Source organism: Mercenaria mercenaria, chromosome 2 (assembly GCF_021730395.1).
Source record: "Mercenaria mercenaria strain notata chromosome 2, MADL_Memer_1, whole genome shotgun sequence".
NCBI lineage: Eukaryota > Metazoa > Mollusca > Bivalvia > Venerida > Veneridae > Mercenaria > Mercenaria mercenaria.
In genome coordinates, this window is record NC_069362.1 from 10922770 (window position 1) to 10944767 (window position 21998).

At 34.2% G+C, this 21998-nt stretch overlaps 2 protein-coding genes across 8 annotated transcripts in view; both read left to right on the forward strand.

Moving 5' to 3' along the window:
- Positions 1-16580, forward strand: part of LOC123563165 (myosin-3-like) — a 90276-nt gene extending 73696 nt beyond the window's left edge. For 5 of the 7 annotated variants that reach the window (XM_053529643.1, XM_053529624.1, XM_053529630.1 and 2 more), the window contains 4 exons: positions 8206-8313; positions 9212-9256; positions 9807-9927; positions 11691-16580. In XM_053529643.1, the coding sequence (XP_053385618.1) occupies positions 8206-8313; positions 9212-9256; positions 9807-9927; positions 11691-12002 (586 nt within the window). In that variant the 3' untranslated portion in view covers positions 12003-16580. Of the gene's footprint in view, positions 1-3614; positions 3756-8205; positions 8314-9211; positions 9257-9806; positions 9928-11690 lie in introns of all 7 variants that reach the window. The other 2 variants (XM_053529616.1, XM_045355806.2) reach the window with 1 other exon arrangement.
- Positions 16581-18891: 2311 nt separating this feature from the next.
- On the forward strand, positions 18892-21986 carry LOC123562567 (uncharacterized). Its single transcript, XM_045355194.2, has 2 exons — positions 18892-19514; positions 19669-21986. The coding sequence occupies exons 1-2, from the start codon at positions 19183-19185 to the stop codon at positions 21008-21010; spliced, it is 1674 nt and encodes a 557-aa protein (XP_045211129.2). The 5' UTR covers positions 18892-19182; the 3' UTR covers positions 21011-21986.
- Positions 21987-21998: the final 12 nt, after the last annotated feature.

The window sequence follows — 21998 nt, forward strand, 5'->3', positions numbered from 1 at the left end:
CTGCAAGCCGGCCTCCATTAGGTTGTACCCCCAAGTCATCATGTAGACCATCATAACAAGCCACATCCAGACTGAAATAATTGTATATTTTAAACAATGAATCTTAACAAGAACCTTAAGTAGTAATAGTGTAGTCCTTAGATATTACATAGCATCACTTATTACAACAATTAAATACCAGCTACACAGTGAATTTTTTAATACAATATGTTATGCAAGTATGCAATATTAGATTGTCAAATCAATGTTATCATGGAGATTGATGTTTCATTACATAAATATTATGCACATTAATTTATAAACTGAAATCAGTGACCTCCAAACTGGTGTATGACACACTGTGAAATTAATTTCAACATCAAGTTCTTTGAGGCTGATAAATATTTCTTTATTTTTGGAAATTCTACCTATTAACACTTCTTATTGTCCCAATATGTTGGCCATATGTAATGAAACAGCATGATGCTCCTCTTCCAACAGCAGTACTGTACTTTTCATACACTAGGTAGAAACTGAGAGCCTTAAAAACAAGAACAGTTTATGAGAAATATCAAAATCCTGATCAAAATAGGTGAATCAACACTGACCAAAAATGTCCATCATTCTTATAGACACCTGCTTGACAAAAACTTGCATTATCAGAATTTAATTGAATTCTGATTTACAGTGCTTATTATACAGCATCTTTATTATAAACCAATGCAGTATTTTCACCCCATTTCAGGATTTACAAAAAGTTCATGAAAAAAAAAACTAACAAGCAAAAAATTAATAGTAAAATCAAGTCTTAAAAATACAACTTCCTTTGGATAATTTCACTTAACAAATTTCTGTTATTAAGGTGTCACTGTAAATTCAAAAGTAAAATGTGCACTGTAGGTTTGTAGGTTTTATTTGTAGAGCCATGGTTGTTTTGAAGACTGTGGAATTTAAGTTAGTGATACTGCAGTATATGGAATTTCATATTTAAAATTGATATTGAAAAAAAAATGCATTTGAGAAATTAATACTGACATTGATATGAATGTAAACACTAACTTTAAATATTATACCTGCATGAGAACTCACAGCAACTCCACTTGCTGAGCATAGTATGTGTACAGTACTTGTCGAGCACAGTCAAAACTGCAGTGAACCTTTATATCTCATACTGCTGGAGGTTGTCCTGAAAAATATAAACAAAGAATTTTTCATTTATTTAGTAGCCAACCAGTATGCTTTCTGTCAGTACTGACAGTAGTGAGAATAAAAAAAGCATTGTAAATTGCATGTATATTTTTTAAAGAAATTTTCAAGGTCTATTTTATTTGCTATTACAACAAAAAGTGACAATTTAAAACATCACTTTTCCTGTGTTATTGTACTTTTCTTTTCTAATTGTCATAGATTCTACTGTATGTGCATAAATTAATAATTAATGACCATGTAATTATTCACCAGTTCACATCTGTGACAGTTAAAAAAAAAAAAAAAACTGAAACTGCTTTATTTGATTAAACGCCTAATTTTACACATAGTATATTCACTGGCGTTGTACATTAAATTATACCAGATTTATATAGCGCCCAAGGCGCTTTACATAGTTCAAATGCAGCCACACAGGGCGCATAATTCATCCTCTACTAGTACAGACACAGAGCGATCTGACCAGAGGGACAGAGTGAGACAAAGCCCCCACGACAGAGAGATCAGAAATCAGATACAGGCTTATCCGGCTAACTTAGCCTAGCTCGTTTCGAATAGACAGCCTGGTTCTTTAACGTGCCCAGTGTATAGCACTGATACAAGCAAGGATTGCCTGGGTTCCTGACCAGTACACCTCTAGTTGGGTGGGAAACACTGAAAAGCGTTTCTAAAAATTCCCGAGGAGCTGCCAGGGATCGAACCCCGACCTCAGGATTGGAAGGCCAGTGTGCAAACCACTGAGCTATCCGTCCACCCATAAAAGAAAATGTACAAAAATCCTGTTTATTTACAATTTCTGGATAGAAAATTTCCTACAGAATGTACTTAATATAGTAGATGCCTGACTGTCTTGGCTGCAAGTATATTCTGCCATCATGAAAATTTACAAATATCTATACAGAAAAAAATATTAAAAATATTTGAAAGCAGACAGTCAAATCAAAATGTCAACACGGCCATTTTTCGCTGCCAAGTTGTATCTTCGATGCATCAACAAAAGAAGCGGTCTGTCCATTCTTTTTTTACTTAACTTACGAATAAATTTATGATAAAAATAAACACTTACCATAACAACCAATAAGTCCGCCATGTACTTTAAATATCCGCGTATATTCAGAGCAATAACTACATGTTTTCTCTGACCCAGTTTCACACATGTATACACCGTTAATGGCGTGAAGATTTCAAAGGGAAACAATTCGCTAATTCACTCATTATTTGTGATATTTCAATACTACATTGTATTGCGATAACTAAATGTTGAACCGTTTAAACTTAAAAATCTTCGTCTTATATTATTGATTTTAACACTAAATGGCTGTTGCTTTAAAAACAAATTATTGAAAACAAATATCTAATTAAGTGACGTCAACTTCAACGTCATTTTACCGATATCGAGGCTTGTGTCATTTGGGATAAAAATGTCATGGCGGGACACAATTGTTTCTCTTAAAAGTATGTGACTTACCGGGTTAGTAAACGACTGGAAGTAAACGCTGATTTACCAAAATAAATTTCCCGATAATTTGAAAAATACTGCAATGCCATTGGACAAATAATAATTTCAAACACTAACAACTATAATACACTACACAGCTGAGAGTAAAATGTTTGAAATCTTGTGCAACATCATGAGTATTCACTGAGCATGCAGCATGAAAGGATTTTCAAATAACTCAAGCATTAGATACTTCACCATATAAATAATCGAAGTTGAAAGTACAGTGGAACCCCTCTTAACAGAACAGCCTCAGAACCAAAGGAAAATGTCAGTTTATTTGAGTTTCTGATTTAGAGAGAATGTTTGCAATGGAAAATATTCTGGACCAATTAGAGCAGCTTATTTTAGAGTGGTTACGGTTACTCAGGGATTTCTGTTTAGTGGAATTTCACTGTAGTTTTGAATATATAGAGGGTAAGTAACTAACATTAGTTCAACTTTCCTTACTGATCAGAACTAACATTCACTGGCAGGCAGTAAACAGGTGTTGTATCCGTAATGAATATAAAGAGACATAATGATGGTCTCCATTCAAGGTATTGATTCTACTTTAATGTTCATCATCAAAGGTAAGAATGCATGTAGCATATCTCCAGAAAAATGATAACAACATGTTAACCCAGTCAGAAAATTTCTTATTTGATCATGTGGTAAATTGTCATGCCACAACTGGTTGTAAAAGAAAACAAAAACAGAAAACCTGCAAAGAAGGTGTAACTTAAGCCTTTTTCATAAACGCTGAAGCATTTAAGTAGCAATTTCTGCTTTTGCATGGTTTTGAAAAATATTCAGTTTTCTTCTCCTGAGAAATTAGTTTATGTAGGTTTGTCATCCTGAGTGGAGTCCATCAATAATGCTTGGTTGCTTTCTCAGTTTTTTTTCTTACTTTATTGCTGTGCACTGTGTTTTGTTTGCTCTGTTTCTGTAGTTACAATGGGGGTAAAAATCTGCTGAACTTTGAGCGGGCCCTTGCCGAGAGACAGCTAGCCGCACTGAAAAAGTCCGATCTTAGAGCTTTTCTTGTTCATTTTAAACAAGAATTACCATCCGTTGCACAGTACTCACATAAGTAAGTGCATGCTAACACTTCCCTTTTGTTCTCACTTTGAATGAATAGCCTAAATTATGGAGCATCCATATATCCAAAAGCACAGAAAAAGTAACACATTTCAACATTGTTCTAGTTAAAGTGGAAATATGTGCATTTTTCAAGTAAAAATCCAGCTGAAATAGATGTGTTTGTAAAAAAGGTGGAGGAAATTATGCTTTTAACCCAATATATTTACATTCACCCTATTCTTTTCCATTGAAAATTATGAAGTTCATTTCGTATGAACAGCAAAAACAAAGGTGCGAAAGTTACATCGTTGCTGCTTAGTGATAACGGACGCTGTTTTGACGACGTCCACGTCAGGGAGAACATTCCTTAGATGATGTCGCAGATTTTCTGTCTGGTGAACAGAGTGGACGGGAAGCTAATTTTAATGTTAAATGCATCAAAATGTGTGCAATTTATATTATCATCCTGTTTAAAAATGGAACGGAAATATAATGCAAGTATAAGAAATGAAACTTTTTTAAACATGGATCCTATTCTGTCATTCATTTCGCATGTCCCCTGAAAAAAAAGTTTCATTTCTTAAATACCAAACTTCCTGTTACCAGTACAAAATAATAACTTTCCAAATATGACTTTTCTTATTTTGACTGGGGCAGTCTTTTTAGCTCACCTGTCACAAAGTAACAAGGTGAGCTTTTGTGATGGCGCGGTGTCCGTCGTCCGTCCGTCCGTGCGTCCGTCCGTCCGTAAACTTTTGCTTGTGACCACTCTAGAGGTCACATTTTTCATGGGATCTTTATGAAAGTTGGTCAGAATGTTCATCTTGGTGATATCTAGGTCAAGTTCGAAACTGGGTCACGTGCCATCAAAAACTAGGTCAGTAGGTCTAAAAATAGAAAAACCTTGTGACCTCTCTAGAGGCCATATATTTCACAAGATCTTCATGAAAATTGGTCAGAATGTTCATCTTGATGATATCTAGGTCAAGTTCGAAACTGGGTCACGTGCCTTCAAAAACTAGGTCAGTAGGTCTAAAAATAGAAAAGCCTTGTGACCTCTCTAGAGGCCATATATTTCACAAGATCTTCATGGAAATTGGTCAGAATGTTCACCTTGATGATATCTAGGTCAAGTTCGAAACTGGGTCACGTGCCTTCAAAAACTAGGTCAGTAGGTCTAAAAATAGAAAAAGCTTGTGACCTCTCTAGAGGCCATATATTTCACAAGATCTTCATGAAAATTAGTCAGAACGTTCACCTTGATGATATCTAGGTCAAGTTCGAAACTGGGTCACGTGCCATCAAAAACTAGGTCAGTAGGTCAGATAATAGAAAAACCTTGTGACCTCTCTAGAGGCCAAATTTTTCATGGGATCTGTATGAAAGTTGGTCTGAATGTTCATCTTGATGATATCTAGGTGAGGTTTGAAATTGGGTCATGTGCGGTCAAAAACAAGGTCAGTAGGTCTAAAAATAGAAAAACCTTGTGACCTCTCTAGAGGCCATATATTTCATGAGATCTTCATGAAAATTGGTCAGAATGTTCACCTTGATGATATCTAGGTCAAGTTTGAAAGTGGGTCATGTGCCTTCAAAAACTAGGTCAGTAGGTCAAATAATAGAAAAACCTTGTGACCTCTCTAGAGGCCATATTTTTCATGGGATCTGTATGAAAGTTGGTTTGAATGTTCATATTGATGATATCTAGATCAAGTTCGAAAGTGGGTCACGTGCCGTCAAAAACTAGGTCAGTAGGTCAATCAATAGAAAAACCTTGTGACCTCTCTCAAGGCCATATTTTTCATGGGATCTGTATGAAAATTGGTCTGAATGTTCATCTTGATGATATCTAGGTCAAGTTTGAAACAGGGTCATGTGCGGTCAAAAACTAGGTCAGTAGGTCTAAAAATAGAAAAACATTGTGACCTCTCTAGAGGCCATACTTGTGAATGGATCTCCATAAAAATTGGTCAGAATGTTCACCTTGATGATATCTAGGTCAGGTTCGAAACTGGGTCACGTTCCTTAAAAAACTAGGTCAGTAGGTCAAGAATAAAAAAACCTTGTGACCTCTCTAGAGGCCATACTTTTCATGGGATCTGTATGAAAGTTGGTCTGAATGTTCATCTTGATGATATCTAGGTCAAGTTTGAAACTGGGTCAACTGCGGACAAAAACTAGGTCAGTAGGTCTAAAATTATTAAAATCTTTTGACCTCTCTAGAGGCCATATTTTTCAATGGATCTTCATGAAAATTGATCTGAGTGTTCACCTTGATGATATCTAGGTCAGTTTTGAAACTGGGTCACATGCGGTCAAAAACTAAGCCAGTAGGTATAAAAATAGAAAAACCTTGTGACCTCTCTAGAGGCCATATTTTTCATGAGATCTTCATGAAAATTAGTGAGAATGTTCACCTTGTTGATATCTAGATAAAGTTCAAAACAGGGTCACGTACCTTCGAAAACTAGGTCAATAGGTCAGATAATAGAAAAACCTTGTGACCTCTCTTGAGACCATATTTTTCAATGGATCATCATGAAAATTGGTCTGAATTTTTATCTTGATAATATCTAGGTCAAGTTCAAAACTGGGTCACATGAGCTCAAAAACTAGGTCACTATGTCAAATAATAGAAAAAACAACGTCATACTCAAAACTGGGTCATGTGGGAAGAGTTGAGCGATTCAGGACCATCATGGTCCTCTTGTTTAAATAAGTCAAACTGCTTGCAGGAGTTGCTTCCCTTTAACTTCAGAAATCTCTACCTGTAGGTAAGGGAGAACACTGCATAGAAGATTGAAGAAAAGAACTGTTATTTTATTAGTCCGATTTCTTTATTTCTAAAGCATTAACTTCAAATACTTACGCGGCATTATCGTTTTTTTAACACATTTAAATGCACAACAACCGAAAATTGCTTTTATAAAACATTCACCAAAACACACACTATGTGCAGTAAGATGCGCATAATGCCATTTTAACCTGATGGTATTATGTTTTTTATAAATGTTCTTAGTTTTGCACCTTTTTGGACTTAACTATAATGCAAGTACATCTCTACCTCGTGTACTCAACTCTTACAGTTTCCATCCAATTCAAAAATGAACTTGGTGTCCTTCTTCAGTGTGAAATAAACATGCATATATTGTTTTGAATTTCATGTAAGATACTTATGTGGACTTTGTCCCCTTTTTATACGCCCAAAGGGACGTATTATGTTATACCCCCGGTGTCTGTCCCTCCGTCTATCGGTCCGTCCGTTAACAATTTTGTATCTGCTCTGTAACTCTTGAACCCCTTGAAGGATTTCAAAGAAACTTGACAGAAATGTTCACCACACCAAGACAATGTGCAGTGCACATGTTTTGGATATCTCGCTTCTAGGTCAAGGTCACACTTAGGGGTCAAAGGTCTAATCAGTTTGTTTCATGTCCGCTCTGTAACTCTTGAACTGCTTGAAGGATTTCAAAGAAACTTGGCACAAATGTTCACCACACTGAGACGACATGCAGAGCGCATGTTTCTGATGACTCGCTTCAAGGTCAAGGTCACACTTAGGGGTCAAAGGTCATTATATGACTTTGCTTTGTGTATATTGCTCTGCATTATAGTGCTCTCGTTTTTATTTGGCAGATCTCTTTTTTGTTCACTTACAATTAATTTTTTTTAGTTACATGTACTTCCCTTTTATTTTACTATAAATAGCTTATTTTGAAACTTTTTTATTATCGGCCGTAGGGAAAAACCGAGACAACTTTCCTGTGGTACAACATGGATGGTACCTCAAATTTTTAGGTGTTTTTTGACATACCTGTACCTGGTAAGGATTTTTTTGTGGACTTAGAATATTTTTTTTTGAATTTCTTCCCTTTGTTGTTCCTGTCCTTTGGGCTTCAACAGTCAAGTTCTTTAAATTTGCTCCCATCCTCTGATGTAACCCTTCGGGCGTATATTGCACCACTTGGCAGAGCTCTTGTTGACTTTTTGTTTAACTCTATCAAGCATTTGCATGGTGGAGGGGGTATGGGGTGGGGGGCGGCCCGGGCTTGTGTTTTACAATATTGACATCATTCTTGTTTCTGTAAACTGCAAATTCAAAGTGAGAACTGTACCATTGTATTTTTCTTATATTTTCGAATTTCTTTGGTTCATTTGGTTCTTTTCTTTGTTAAATTTGTTGTTGTGAATTTTTCTTGCATGTTTTTATATACAATACTAACAGTTGCAAATAGTTTATTTGTAATAACACTAAAATGTAATTGCTAGAGCTTAGTTTTACTAACTTCTCTTATAGTGCTTTGTTTAGTTGGTCTGTTTAGTTATACTAGTCATTTTCTGTCGACAGTTTCTCTGCTTTTAAAGATTCTTTATTGTAATTGTTTGTACCCCACCTGCTAGTTTATAGCACTGAAAATAGACCTGTATTCTTATGTTGTATTTTGATTGGATGATTTCAGTTTTACCAACACTGAGGTCGCAGATTACTATGCAACACCAAGACCGTGTGGTGGGAGTCACACACTGACCTACCCACACAAGAGGAACACAAAGCTCACACACCTTAGGTAGGTTTTTATGCATGCCATAATAATAACAGGTGATGAAAATTTTATAAATTGTAGTATGAGCTAGCAAATTGTGGCTTTTGGGTACAGTTTATCATAGCTTTTCTTAAGTATCATATAATTTGTTTGGGTATTGTAATGATAGGTCATGAAAATGGCATCAGATTGCAGTTTTAGCTAGCGTGTATCAGCATTTTGTGTGTAATATCATAGCATAACATATGTATCAAAAGATTCTATACACTGACAAATACAGGACATAGTATATGCAACAGTTTGAAAAAGTGGACTTCAGCTTTTGATGGATATAGATCATGGCTTTTTTTTCTACATGTCGTCTAATCTGTTTTATCTAGAGTATTTAGTTCAGAATATCAGAGAATTATGGTCAGCCATACAATATGTTTTAATTTTGTTTTACAAGCTTCGAGCATTTTCATTGATCAAAAGCTTGTCACATGATAACTCCATATATTTCTGTACCAAGTTAGGCTAGATAAATCAGATTGATTAATGGGTTTGTCACTGACCCTCCACAGAATTGTGTTGGGGAACATTGATGAATAGAGGAACTCAGCTGCTAGTGCTGCTAATGCCTTGATGCACCCTTCCCTCCCCTCCACATTTATCATACTTTACCTACATGTTTATAGGGAGGATCAGTAACAAATCCAGTAAAAAAGTGTTTCACATTCAACAAAGCTGGCTCGTAACCTATGAAATGAACATTCTGAAAATTGTATATGTTTGGAAAATAAAACATGCATGTGTAAGATAAACGGTGAGTGATGCATCACCCTAGAGTAAATTCAGTAGGTTGTAACCTTTCTTAAATCACAGGCAGCTAGCAACATTGGGTTATGGGTACATTCTATGTTTCTCTACTGTTGTTTTGCAGCCATTTGTTCCGTGAAGATGAAGCGATTATCATCCCAGCAACAAAGTAAGACAGCAATATATTATTTGCTTTTTGCTATTCTTCTGTAACTTTTACACACAAAAGAAAAACAAGCAAAAAAACCCAATTAAAAAACAAGATTAAAATTACATTTAACTTACGTAAGTTAGAAATAATGATGACTTACATGTACAATGTAGGGGGTCTCCATGGCCAAGTGGTAATATTGCTGACTTCAAATCACACACAGGAAGGTTGGTGGTTCTACCCAGGTGCCTGCTCATGACGAAATAATGCATGGAGGGGTCTTCCTGGAAAGTTACTATATGATATATAAAAGTGTTGGTGCAAAAAAAAATAATAATAAACATTATAGATATAGGTATTTCAATTTTCAAGTGGAAATACAGGACTTGTTTTGACTAGAAGTTGGAATTTGAATACCATCTCTACAAAGTTATTAAAAATCAAACTGCTCATGTGAATATTACTTTAAAGATTATATTCAAAGACAGTAGCATGTTAGCACAAATCAAGTATAATTCTGTTTGTTCATATCAAATGACTATACCACCAGAAAATGTTTATTTTTTAGGGAAGAGGTAGATATCCAGGGAGCTGATGGCCATATTTACCGTGGACGTCACGATCAAAGACCTACACAAAAACTTGAGGCTAGGTTTCCAACAACTCTAGGACAGAATAACAATAATATGGTAATTTTTTACATACAATGCAGTCTGTTTTTTTGCCAGGTTTTTAAAAAAAATCTGGTTATTAGACTGGCATAATTTTATGTCGTTGGGCTGGCTGGCAGATGGCCTTAACTTTTGGTTTCCACTCAATAACTAATGTTTAGTGTGATTGTTTTCAATGTAAGTTGGTATATAGGTGGCTTGTATAGAATCAGAGTTTGGGATTACATATGAGATCACTAGGGTCAAGGCCAAGCTCACTGTTTATAAAAAATAGAAAAAATATGGTTTCTGATCAATAACTAGTTTGGATTGATGTATTGAAATTAAACTTAGCCTATAGGTAGCTTATAGAAAAACCATGGTTGGGATTGTATACTGTGAAATCATAAATATTCGTGGGGGACTAATTTTCATGGATTTCATGGTTGAGTCAATCCACGAAATTTAATGCCAACGAACAAGTAAAATTCCCATTAATTTTATGTTCAAAAGTTGAAATCCACGAATTCATATCCCCACGAAATTGCCATTTTGACCCAAACCACGAAATTTCATGCCCACGAAATTAAATGATTTTACAGTATGGGGTCACGGGGGTCAATTTCAAGGTTAGCATAACTTAATTAATGTGCATACTAAGAAAATTCCACCTCAGCACAGTGGTCTGAATCAATGGGTGATTTCCAGTTTATAACTTCAGTTTGGATTAATTTAATGTCACCAAACTTGGTTGATAGCCAGCTAATACAAAACCTTAGCTTTGAATAACATTTGGGGTTACTGTTACTGAAAAAGGAAAAATGGTTTCCACTCGATATCTTTAGTTTGGGTACACATATTGTCAATAAGCTTTTTGTGTAGATAGCTTTTTTTCAAACACAAATTTTTGGGTCTCTCAGGTCAAGGTCACTGTTACCAAAAATAGAAAAATGGTTTCTGCTCAATAACTCTAGTTTGAAATGAGATAACTTAATTAATCTGTACAGTTTGAAAGTTCCTCTGTGGTGCAGTGGGCCAAAGTGGTCTTTTGTGCTGTGGAACAGGTGGATAGCAGCTCATATTCCCCAGTCAGGGTCTAAATTTCTATTCTTTAGAAATAGATTTTGTTTAAAAGAGTGGTTTCCAGTGTATAGTTTTAGTTATGATAGACTTACTGCCACCAAACTTGATGTTTAGCAAGCTGTTATGAAGAATATGCTTCAGATTGTATTTGGGGACACTTTAAAAATATCTTAGTTTAGGTACACCTGTTGTCAGCAAACTTAATGTTTAGGTAGCTCTTATCAAAGAAAACAGTTGGGAGTATATTTAGGGGTCACTGTGGTCAAGGTCACTGTTACTAAAGATAGAAAATTGTATTTGCTGAATAACTGGCACGATTGGATGCAGTCAAATCTGTATAACAGAACATAACCCTTTTTTAAACAGAACCTGTTGGGATGATGCAAAGTTTGAAAACCTGATTTTCATGGAATTTTCACATTTCTTGTTTGCCAGGAGTGTCGAGTATAAGTAAATGAAACCTTAATAATCCGTTGTAACACTGATCAGTAAATCATGAGTTTCAAATTTCATGAAGTCATATGTATAACATCACATATTTTTTATGAGAAAGCTTCAAAAGGGGTTTTGTTGGTCATGCCAGGGAATACATGGGTGTCACCTACTCCAGCTAAGTCAAATATCCAATTTAATTTACATATGTTAAGCTCAATGCTAGTTTCCATTTCATATGGATAAAGAATAAAGTCTGTTTCATTTACAGTATCTTTTTTTTTCAGGGAATGAATGTAAGGTCTACAAGTCCACATCCTCCACAATATAGACCTAAAGCTCCACAGTCTCCTTTGGTTACGCAGCAACGAGCACGTCCTGTGTCTGCCAGGACACCACCATCACCTCGACCTTCATCTGCTGGTCAAGGTCAGCAACAAGGGTCAAGGCCAATGTCTGCTAAAATTGTCAAGACTCGGGAGCAGACTGCTCGAGAAGCATTTGTTGAGTCATCACAGGGGCAACAGGAAGCTGTGGAACCAGTACAGGAACAAAGCATCCAGTTAGAAATGCCGTCTGCTGATCCTGTTGGAAATTGAATTGATGACTTTCTTGACATAGCAATGACTTAGCAATATAGAATTTACAAAAAATATTTTATTATATTATAGGACATGTGATTTTTTAGAATGTTTTCTGCAAGTTAAAACCCTCTGTAGGAATTTTACAACTGTATAAATTGCATAAAGTATTTTGCTTAATAGAAGTATTGGAATAGCTCAGTTTATGAGAAAGGCATTGGATTTTGAATTTTATTTATATAAGGCTTGTTAACTAGAATATTTACAATTGTACCTCCAGTATTATTTATGTGCCTTGTGATAACCTTTTTAGATTGTCTCTAAAATTTATGTACAGCTCTGTTGTTACTTCTTTATTTGTAAATAAAACCTTCTTTGTTTAACCACAATTATTGTTGTTGCAAGCATATTTCTGTGATTTGTTGAGTTATTGCACCTTTTAAAGTCAGTTTTTAGTCGGTCTTTGCTTTACTATGTGTTCCTTGAGTAGTGCACAGTTTGTATGGTTGCTTCTTTATACGTATTACTGCAAATATTATGTTTGTTCATTTAAGATATATACCTTGTATTAATATAACTATTTTGTTATCTAAGTATCAAAATTATATGCTTATAGATAGAATACAGGTATCTTTTTGAATGCATGAAAATTATAAAAAAAAATCAACATACTTGATTATTTATGTGCTGTCATTCTATTTATAGAAATCAGTTTTACATTATTATTTTAGGCATACTCATGCAGGAAGTGGTAGTTTATTACATTGAATCAAAAAAAAAAATATAGAAAAAACTACACTATTAACGCCTTTTTGGTATATTTTTCATTAATTTTAGCTATAATTATAATAGCTATAAACTACTAACAACTTTGAAACTAAAATAGTGTTACATCGTTGATATAAATTTGTTTCATTAAAATTTTGTTATGACCTTATTTTCCTTCTCTTTGTGTTTAACTTTTCTGTGTATCATTACAAGTAGATATCTGTTCCAGTGTCCTGTAGACCTTATTTTTTCCAAATGTTTATATATATACTCGTCCTTGTGCAACCTACATTTGACATCAGTTCAAGATGGCATTCTGTGAACAAGTTAGTGATAGTCAACGTCTGTGCCGTAATTGTTATTTCAAAATAAAAGTACGTAATGATTTGAATTAAGGGGTGAGTGATTGTTTAGAGGTCATTGACTGTGAATCAAGTGCCTCTCACCTCTTTGTGTTTCGAAAGCTTACTTGGATTGTAGACTTTTTTCGTGTTAAGAAGCTTAATTGACAGCTTACAGAAGAAAGATGGTTCTATCCGTGGGGGAGAGGGGGCACCTAAGCCTGGAATAATGTCGGGAACAGCACCTTTGGTCTGCCTCCAGCAATTAAAGCTGGAAATTCACTAATATGAGCAAGAACCTGGTATAATATGGTTTTCTAGTGATGTGATAGTTTTCGGTTTGATATAGATACAGCATACATATTCCATTTTAGAATACATTAGTACCAGTTAGTTTATCTATTACAAATTTTTATCAGAAATAAATTTCTCATTTTGAGATTTTCTTTTTAAAAATGAAATAAAAAGTTATATAAAGACAGCAAGCAAGTAGTCTGTGTACGTAATGTCAGCAGTACTGGTAGATATTGAGTTCACTTGTTCACAAATTGACATCTTGACTGTCTTTCATTCAAGTGCAATCTTTAACATGTCTGTTGGTCTCGTTTGTTTCAAGATGTTTCTTACAAAAGCCAGTAGGCGTATAACTGTACAGAGTATTTCTGTACACATTTCTGAATGTTTCAGTAATTTATGTGAGACATGATATCTAAATAGGACACCTGGTTTGAAAGTTTTGAAACTTTTATTTTCCAGATTAATGATATTTGATATTTCCTGTTTCAGAAAATATTTGGTTTTATGTGATTTTTGTGAATTTCAACTCTTTTTACGCAATCTTTTAAAAAAAACCTTTATTGAGAAAGATATTTTTGTGTATAAACACAAAATTAATGTAATGTCCTTTTTGGGAATACAGAGCACTTATTATTATATTAGCAGTCTCTAAATGAAATAATTTGCTTATAAAAGAAAATGTGTTAAGCGAGTTTTAACATTGATGTTTTTTGTTGTTTTATATTTAAAGGGTGTAATGGGCTCAATTTAAACAACCTTTACCTCTGTGAGTAAAAAATTAAAGTGAAAGTTACTTGTTTTTTTTTTTGCAAAAGTATATTTGCTGTAAATGTCTCATCTTGAATAGCGTACATGAGAACAGAAAGTTAGAATAATTTCTTTTAAACCTTTTCTTTTTTTTTGATGTAAATTTCATAATTTACAATGTTGCTAAGTCTTGTTTTCTGTCATGTTTAGTAATTAAATTGCCTTATTGTGTGCTTCCGTCCCTTTTGTTATTTATATACAAATGTCCCATAATAATATTATGTCAATGACTTCCATTTAAAATGCCGAAAGGTTACAGGAGAAGTAAATAAATAAATATAAATGATGCAAAAAAATTGAAGTAAAAACCACATTTTTGTCACAAGATTTACTTACGAAAGATGTTGAAATTTCAGGGGTTTTGTTATGAAGTTCAGTTTAATACCTGCTTTTTTACCCTTTTAAGTTATGTAGGTTTGGCACTTTGAATGGAGACCATTAATAAGAACTATGATTAATACACATAAGCATGTTTTTCTTATACTTAAACTTCTTTGATCTTTACAAAGAAAGAAAGGAGCTAACAGCATGATATTTACTTCCTGCTTAAGTATAGAATATATCTATTGATATCTTATAATCAAAAATCTTTGCTGATATTATTTTTCTGCTTTCATGCTAAACAATGAAAGAATGATTCTGAATTAGTTACCTTTGCTTGTGAAAAGTCATGTCAAAATGGACTGCCTTGTAGAACGGCAAACAGTTTAAAAAAGAAAACCTGTTTTATTGTTAGCTTAAGATATCTGTATGTTTGAAATGTTAACACTATTTGTAATTGTTAATATTTATAAAAAAACACATCTCTGCTTGCAAAATTGATATTGCCTTAGAAGTATCTTTAGTATGCTCAAACTTCCAGTGTGCTCTATTGTATCCCATCTTAATATAGGAACTATTTTATTACAATGACAGGGCCTCTTAAGCCGAGTGGTTAAGGTTGTTAACTTTGAATCACTTGCCCCTCACAGATGTGGGTTTCAGACCTGCTTGGGGCATTGAATTTTTTCATGTGACGAAGCCATCCAGCTGAAGTATGGTCAGTGCTTTTACCCAGGTGCCCGCCCTTGATGAAATAATGCACGGAGGGGCACCTGGGGTCATCCTCCACTGTCAAAAGCAAGAAAGTCATCATATGACTTATAATTGTGTTGGCGTGATATTAAACCCAACAAAAAGGAAACATTTAATCATATTGCTGTATAAAAACGCTTTTTAAACTTATCTAAGGTAGTCATTTAAAGATTCACTTTGAAATGTATAAACTTATCTGTGATATTTGTTAACAGTGATATCTTGATTCTAAGTCTTACAGTGAGTTTATTTTTAACTTGTTTTTTATATAAAAAAAATGATTTTAAAGTGAAATTTTGATCTTTAAAGCGAAACAACCATGTCTTAACCTTAATTAGCAGCTTGAAACTTTTTATCATGTACCGGAAATTTAGCAGGACCTGTCATGTTGGAACCTAATATAGATTTCTAGCTGCTTGAAAATCAAGTAATACATGTACAAGACTTTAATTATTTAATGACTCGGCCAAGATTTACTCGCCGTTTTTGTTACACTTGTAGCTAAAGACTTGTGGTCAGTAAAAGAATAAAAAGGGTAGAATAACACATTATTGTCTAGGCCCCATTTAAAGTCCAGTTTGTTTTCATAAAATGATTTACTTAGTAGTACACAATATCACATGTCTCATTTTCAGCTGAGATGATTTTTCATACTTGGTAAATAATAAAACTCTTTTTCATATTTGGTCTGAAAAGTTTACATGTCTAATATCTTTATACTTTATTTTCTCAAATACTGCAAACCTTCAGGTAATGATTAAAACTTGCATCCCTTTACTGTTTTTTGCGGAAGTATAATTTGTCATTGTTATATATCAGAAATTATAAACAAAGCAAGTATTAATCATTTACAAACTAGTTTATTTAGCTATTTGTAATTGAACGCATGCTTATGATCAGCTAAATTGACATTTGCAAGATGTTCTTAGAAGTTTTAGAAAGCCTAGGTGAATATGAAAGTGTTTCATTGCATGATTAATGTACTGAAGGATCAGTTGTCATGATCAGTGTATCATTATTCTTGAATCAAGCTCATGGCTCGTGTATAAAGGAGATTTTTTCTTTATGACTTGAAGAATTGGATTACATCAGATAAGTATTCATTTTTTGATCATGGTAGTCGCTTTTTGGTGATGGCATGTATTAAGCATTTCATGTATATCTATTATATGAAAATACATCAGAAACTGTTTATGTGTTTGTAAGATTTTAGAAATGAACACCTCTTTTACAATATGCATGTTATAGTTTCCGTCCAACTGTTCACCTGTGTACACCCTCTGTTTTTGTATAATAAACTATAGATCAATGCTGTGTTTTTGTCTTGTATAGTGGGTATCAGAGTAATGAAGAATCCAGCCATGTTCTATTGTATGACTAAGGCTTATGGTCAAAATTAATGTATACAGTGTAATGTAGCTAGTACTTATACTCCTTCCCTCACCCCCTTTAAAAAAATTGGAATATATATCGCTTTGCACATGTCGGTTGTGTTAGTCAGTATGCCTATCTATCAGTAAAGTAAACGGTTTCCATGCTCAATAACTAAACTATTTCTGCAAGGTAACTTAAAGACCATTTGACCCAAAACGTTTAACATAATAGTATGATTGAGTGTATGAATTAAGCGACCCAACTTCTTTGGTGGTGGTGGTGTGTGTGTAGCTGGGGTGGGGGGGTCAGTAGTCAAAGGTCAAGGTGACGGGGGGCCTGAACCGTGAAAACGGTTTAGGCTCAATAACTTGAGAACCACTTTACCCAGTATCTGCAAACTTAATGGCATAACTGGGTTCATGAAGTGGATGACCGCTGTTGTTTTGGGGGCGAATAGGTCAAAGATCAAGGTCTCGGAGTCATGAACATTGGAAACTTATATGGAAATTTTTATTACGGAAACTATTACTATAAACTATTTTATGTGTTTGTTAGATTTTAGAAATGAACACTTCTTTTACAATATGCATTTTACAGTTTCCGTCAAACTGTCACCTGTGTACACCCTCTGTTTTTGTATAATAAAACTGTAGATCAATGCTGTGTTTTTGTCTTGTATAATGGGTATCAGAGTAATGAAGCAGGGCCATATTGCTATGCACATGTCGGTCGCGTCGGTTGATATGCCCGTCAGTCAGAAGAGCGAACAGTTTCCGATCAATAACTTGAAAACCACTTGACCCAGATTATTTAAACTTTGAAGCATGACTGGGCTTATAACCCGTATTGTTTTGGGGTCAGTAGATGAAATGTCAAGGTCACATGGGCATGGACCTTCAAACATGATAAGATGATTGGGCTTTTGAAGTAGATAACCTCTAGTGTGGAGTCTGTTAAATTGCTTAGAGGCTAGTCAGTAAAAATTGTCTACAGTACTGAGATCTTAAGCATGGTAAGTCATTTAATTTTTTTCATTACCTTCATAATGTACTTGGCACCATTCAAACTATGCATGCAAATAAGTTAAACAGTCTCGTCTTTTTTTCAGCAGCCATTATTTTTAATTGGTGTTTGTGTCAAAGCCTGTTTCTCTCTGCCGACTATAGGTTGGCCTAGCGATAACATGAATGCTTTGGCCAACAGGCGTGAAACATCTCAGATGATTGCACCGGGTCAGTAGATAATCCCTATTGTCTTTGCGGTCAGTTGATCAAAGGACAAAAGTTATAGTGATCTTGGGAGGCAGTCAGCTCTCTAGGACATCAGTGTTTTACAAACACACCTTGTTTATATACTAATTGATAATTTTGCAGAGTAGGATTAGATGGGCTTACAAATGTGTACAATTTTTGACATGGTAAAGAATCTTGAGTAGGCTATAAACATTGATATGTAGAAAATCTTGCGCGAATCATGCTTTCAAGATATTTTTCTTTGCTGCACAGAAGTACAGAATAAAAAAAATCATCTTGATCTTTTTTTTCACTGAATTGTAGAGCTTTATTTTCACTCTCTTCATGCAGGGCTTTTGTCCCTTTGTAAGTACATGTAAGTAGGATTCATGGAACCTCTTGATCAAATGATTTCGTTCGAACTCCATATAATAAAATCTATTGGAAGCATAGAATGCAATCGCGCAAAGTAGTAGCAGACTCGGTTTGACTGATTAAGTGATAATGATTTTAACCATTACAGTTTTGGACTTTTCTGATTAAGACAGATTAGTATATTATAAGTAAAGTTCAAGTTTCATAAATGACAGTCTATTCACATATTTCTGTCTCATTCTTTAATTACACATTTAACCATTTAATCATTTGCATTTGTTGGGATTAATGCATATTTTCTGGTTTTCGTACACGTGTAAACCTTGTAGAATAACGCACATATTTAGCATAAAGACCCTTATTTGGCAGGGTTTACATACGTATGGACACTGAAAGATAATTTAATCTTACAGTAAAACCTCCTTAAGAATATTGTTTCGACTGTGTTTCAGACGCTTTACTCATTGGCAATAGACTTAGACTTTATGTTCAAGTTAACCCAAAAGCCTACATTAAAATTTAAAATGTGACGAGTAGCACTTGAAGTAGATATCAATCTGCTTATTGATCGGAACAATAAGAGTATTTTTATTATGTTCAACATTTAAAACTAGCATAGCGCCCGAAATAAATAAAAAATAAATTAATATACAATGAACAGTAGTTAACGGTATCAGTTACTTGATATACTGGACTAGACATGATTGTGTATTACATGTATATCTCATATTAGCTAAAGAATATTGATCGGTTGTGACTTTTTCAAGTCAAGTTTATTCCATATCAAGGCTTAATACAAGCATGTGATAAGAATAATGTAAACACAAATTGAAAAACGGTATCAAGGCTTGTGTGACAAAACGAAGCAAAACGAAACAGCATTTCAATTTTAATTTCTTACCAGGAAGTAAAATAAACAAATTGGATAAAATGGCGACTGGAGGAAATGGATCAGACGAATTTATAAACTTTAAATGTTGTATATGCGCTAATAAAAATATAACTACAGAGGCAGAGAACTACTGTGTAGAATGTCAGGATTATTACTGTGTATCATGCACGGATTTACACAAATTGTTCCCCTCTGCAATTGGTGTTCACCAATTCATTGACAAAACGAATTTCAGTACTTCTGGTGCACAGACTGTCCTTCCAAGTTTCCCAGTAGAAAGATGTATAGTCCATAAGAGTAAGCTGCTGGACATGTATTATGCTGACCATGATGAAATTGTGTGTGCGACTTGCGTAGCTTTAAATCACAGGTATCTATTTTCAATATTTTAGCACAATTTATCACAATCAAATAGCAGTATTTAAGTCATAAAGATATTAAAACTTGATCCATTTATATTTTTATCAAAAAGGCATTTACGTGCAGATAATGTCAAACCATAATTCATTTATTTACTTTTTTAGAACATGCCAAAACTTGCATTCGGTCCCGGATGAATTAGACAATTTCTTTGAGAAGTCAGCTGCTGATGAAACAAAGTTAAAACTACTCGCAGAAAAGGATAAAATGGAAGTCATAAAGAACACAAAAGAACTTCTTGTCACCGAACTGGATAAATACAAAGAGAAAGCAGTAGAGTCAATAAAGCGCTTCAGAAAAGAAATGGGAGCTGTCTTGGACACACTTGAAAGTGAGTCAATTAGAAACTTGGAGGAAGAACACATGAAAATAAGAGAAAGTTTAGAAGACGAGATCAAAGTAGCAAAGAACTACATTGCTGAACTTCAACTATCGGGGGATAAAATAAGCAAATCCTTTGGAAATAAAGCACAAGAGTTTGTCTGTGTTAAAGTTGCAAAGAGAACTATTTTTGAAACACTAGACTCAGAAAAAATTCTGACAAAAACAGTGAATGTAAATATCGAATTTACTGCCAATCCTAAAATCAAATATTTTCTCAATGAATTGAAGACATTTGGAATTGTTCCTGACCCTGCAATAAACAAGCCGAAAACTACATTGTATGAGGTTGACTGCAAGAGACAGATAAATATCAGACAAGCAAATGATAAGGCTACATGTAATATTTATGGATCATGCTTCACAGCGGATGGATTGTTACTACTGGCTGACTACAGTAACAAAAAGCTGAAATGTGTAGATCTTTGCTCAAAAAAGGTCAAGGATTATCTCGATCTGGAAGCTTCACCTGCAGATGTCTGTCAGACAGGTAAAGATAAAATTGCAGTAAGCCTTCTCAACAGCTCTATTCAATTCGTATCCCTCGAAAACAAGATGACGACCGCGAAACTGTTGAAGCTTGATTATTACTGCTGGGGTCTGGCCTACAAGGATGGCAAGCTGTTTGTCACTGATTGCGGTAAGTCCCTCTATATTCATGATATGAATGGCTCTATGCTACACAAAATCACAACCGACCAGCAAGGAAAGGCATTTTTTCAATCAAACCGACATATCAGTCTCAGCAGTGATGGAGATATGATATATATAGCTGATTATAACAAAGGTGTGATAACCCTTAATTTGCAGGAGAATTATGAATCAACGTGTACTGATACTGATTTATTTCATATATGGGGAGTTTGTACCGATGGTAGAGGTAATATATTCACATGCGGTTTTGGAATGTCCAATGTTGTTCAGGTAAATGAAAAGTCGAGATACAAGACAGGAGTGCTTGGGAATGTGAAGAATAGTACTTCAGCTTGCTTTGATCCGCAACAGAACAAATTGGTTGTTACTCCGAGCGATATCGATATTGTAGAAGTGTACGAGTTAGTATAAGTGACTAGCTAAAGCTAGAGTAAGTAAAAATTGAAAAACCTTAAATTACTCAAACCGATGTCACTTACCAATTAAAATTCAGTCATGATATTAATCAAAAGATGTATCAAAGACATTTCTTTCAAATATTTAAGTTTATTACGTACTAGTCATTGCATGAAATGTTTCCAAAATGACTAAATGACACACGGAGAGTACGTGGCATAGTTTACAGGCGAAATACAAGTATGCAGAAACTGTACAAATTAGAAGTTAGCAGTAACAGTAGTCACAGCAGTTCACTGGTACACCAGCAAGCAGTATCAATTTGTCAGAAAAAAAACGCCAGTTATAAGACTTCATTTTCATTTATATTTAACAAACATCCACAAACTCATCTTTAAGGTGAAATAAGCTCTGCATTATCTTTCCCATATGAATGACTTGGAAATAGATTATTCTCACATGTTTTTACAACTTTGTTTAAAACCAGATTTTAAATCATTCAAAATAATCAGTGATAATGCAGCGTACACTGACATTTTGATAAAGCTAAGGCTGTAACTCTGGATATATTGGTTGATATTGTGACTTTGTGAAATAATGAAATATAATGTTTTGTAATAAAATGAATCTGCATTATGAATGCTTTGTTAAGCATGTTAAACTCAACTTGATTATGCTATCCCTTGTATTAAGAAAGACATAGGTGTACTCGAAAGAACTTTTTTCGTATGTTTATTCAATTTAAAGGAATGAACTCATTGTTTGTTAGTAAACCTTTTGGCTGTTGTGTAAATAATTGTTTTCCCTACAAGATTACAAGAAGAAATACATGTGTGTACAATTATATAATAATTATATCAAACAACAGATAAAGGTTTACCTACCATTGTAATGACTTTGGGGTGAGGAATTATGAAGGCATGCATAAATATCTATCATAATGGACATGCATCATTAATTGTTTAGATTTTTGTTACATTTAGGAATTGAACAAAAATGTAGT

Coding starts and splice junctions, on each gene's coding strand:
- LOC123562567 (XM_045355194.2), top strand. CDS start 19,183: ATGGCGACTGGAGGAAATGGATCAGACGAATTTATAAACTTTAAATGT. Junction 19,515..19,668: donor TGCGTAGCTTTAAATCACAG/GTATCTATTTTC, acceptor TTACTTTTTTAG/AACATGCCAAAACTTGCATT.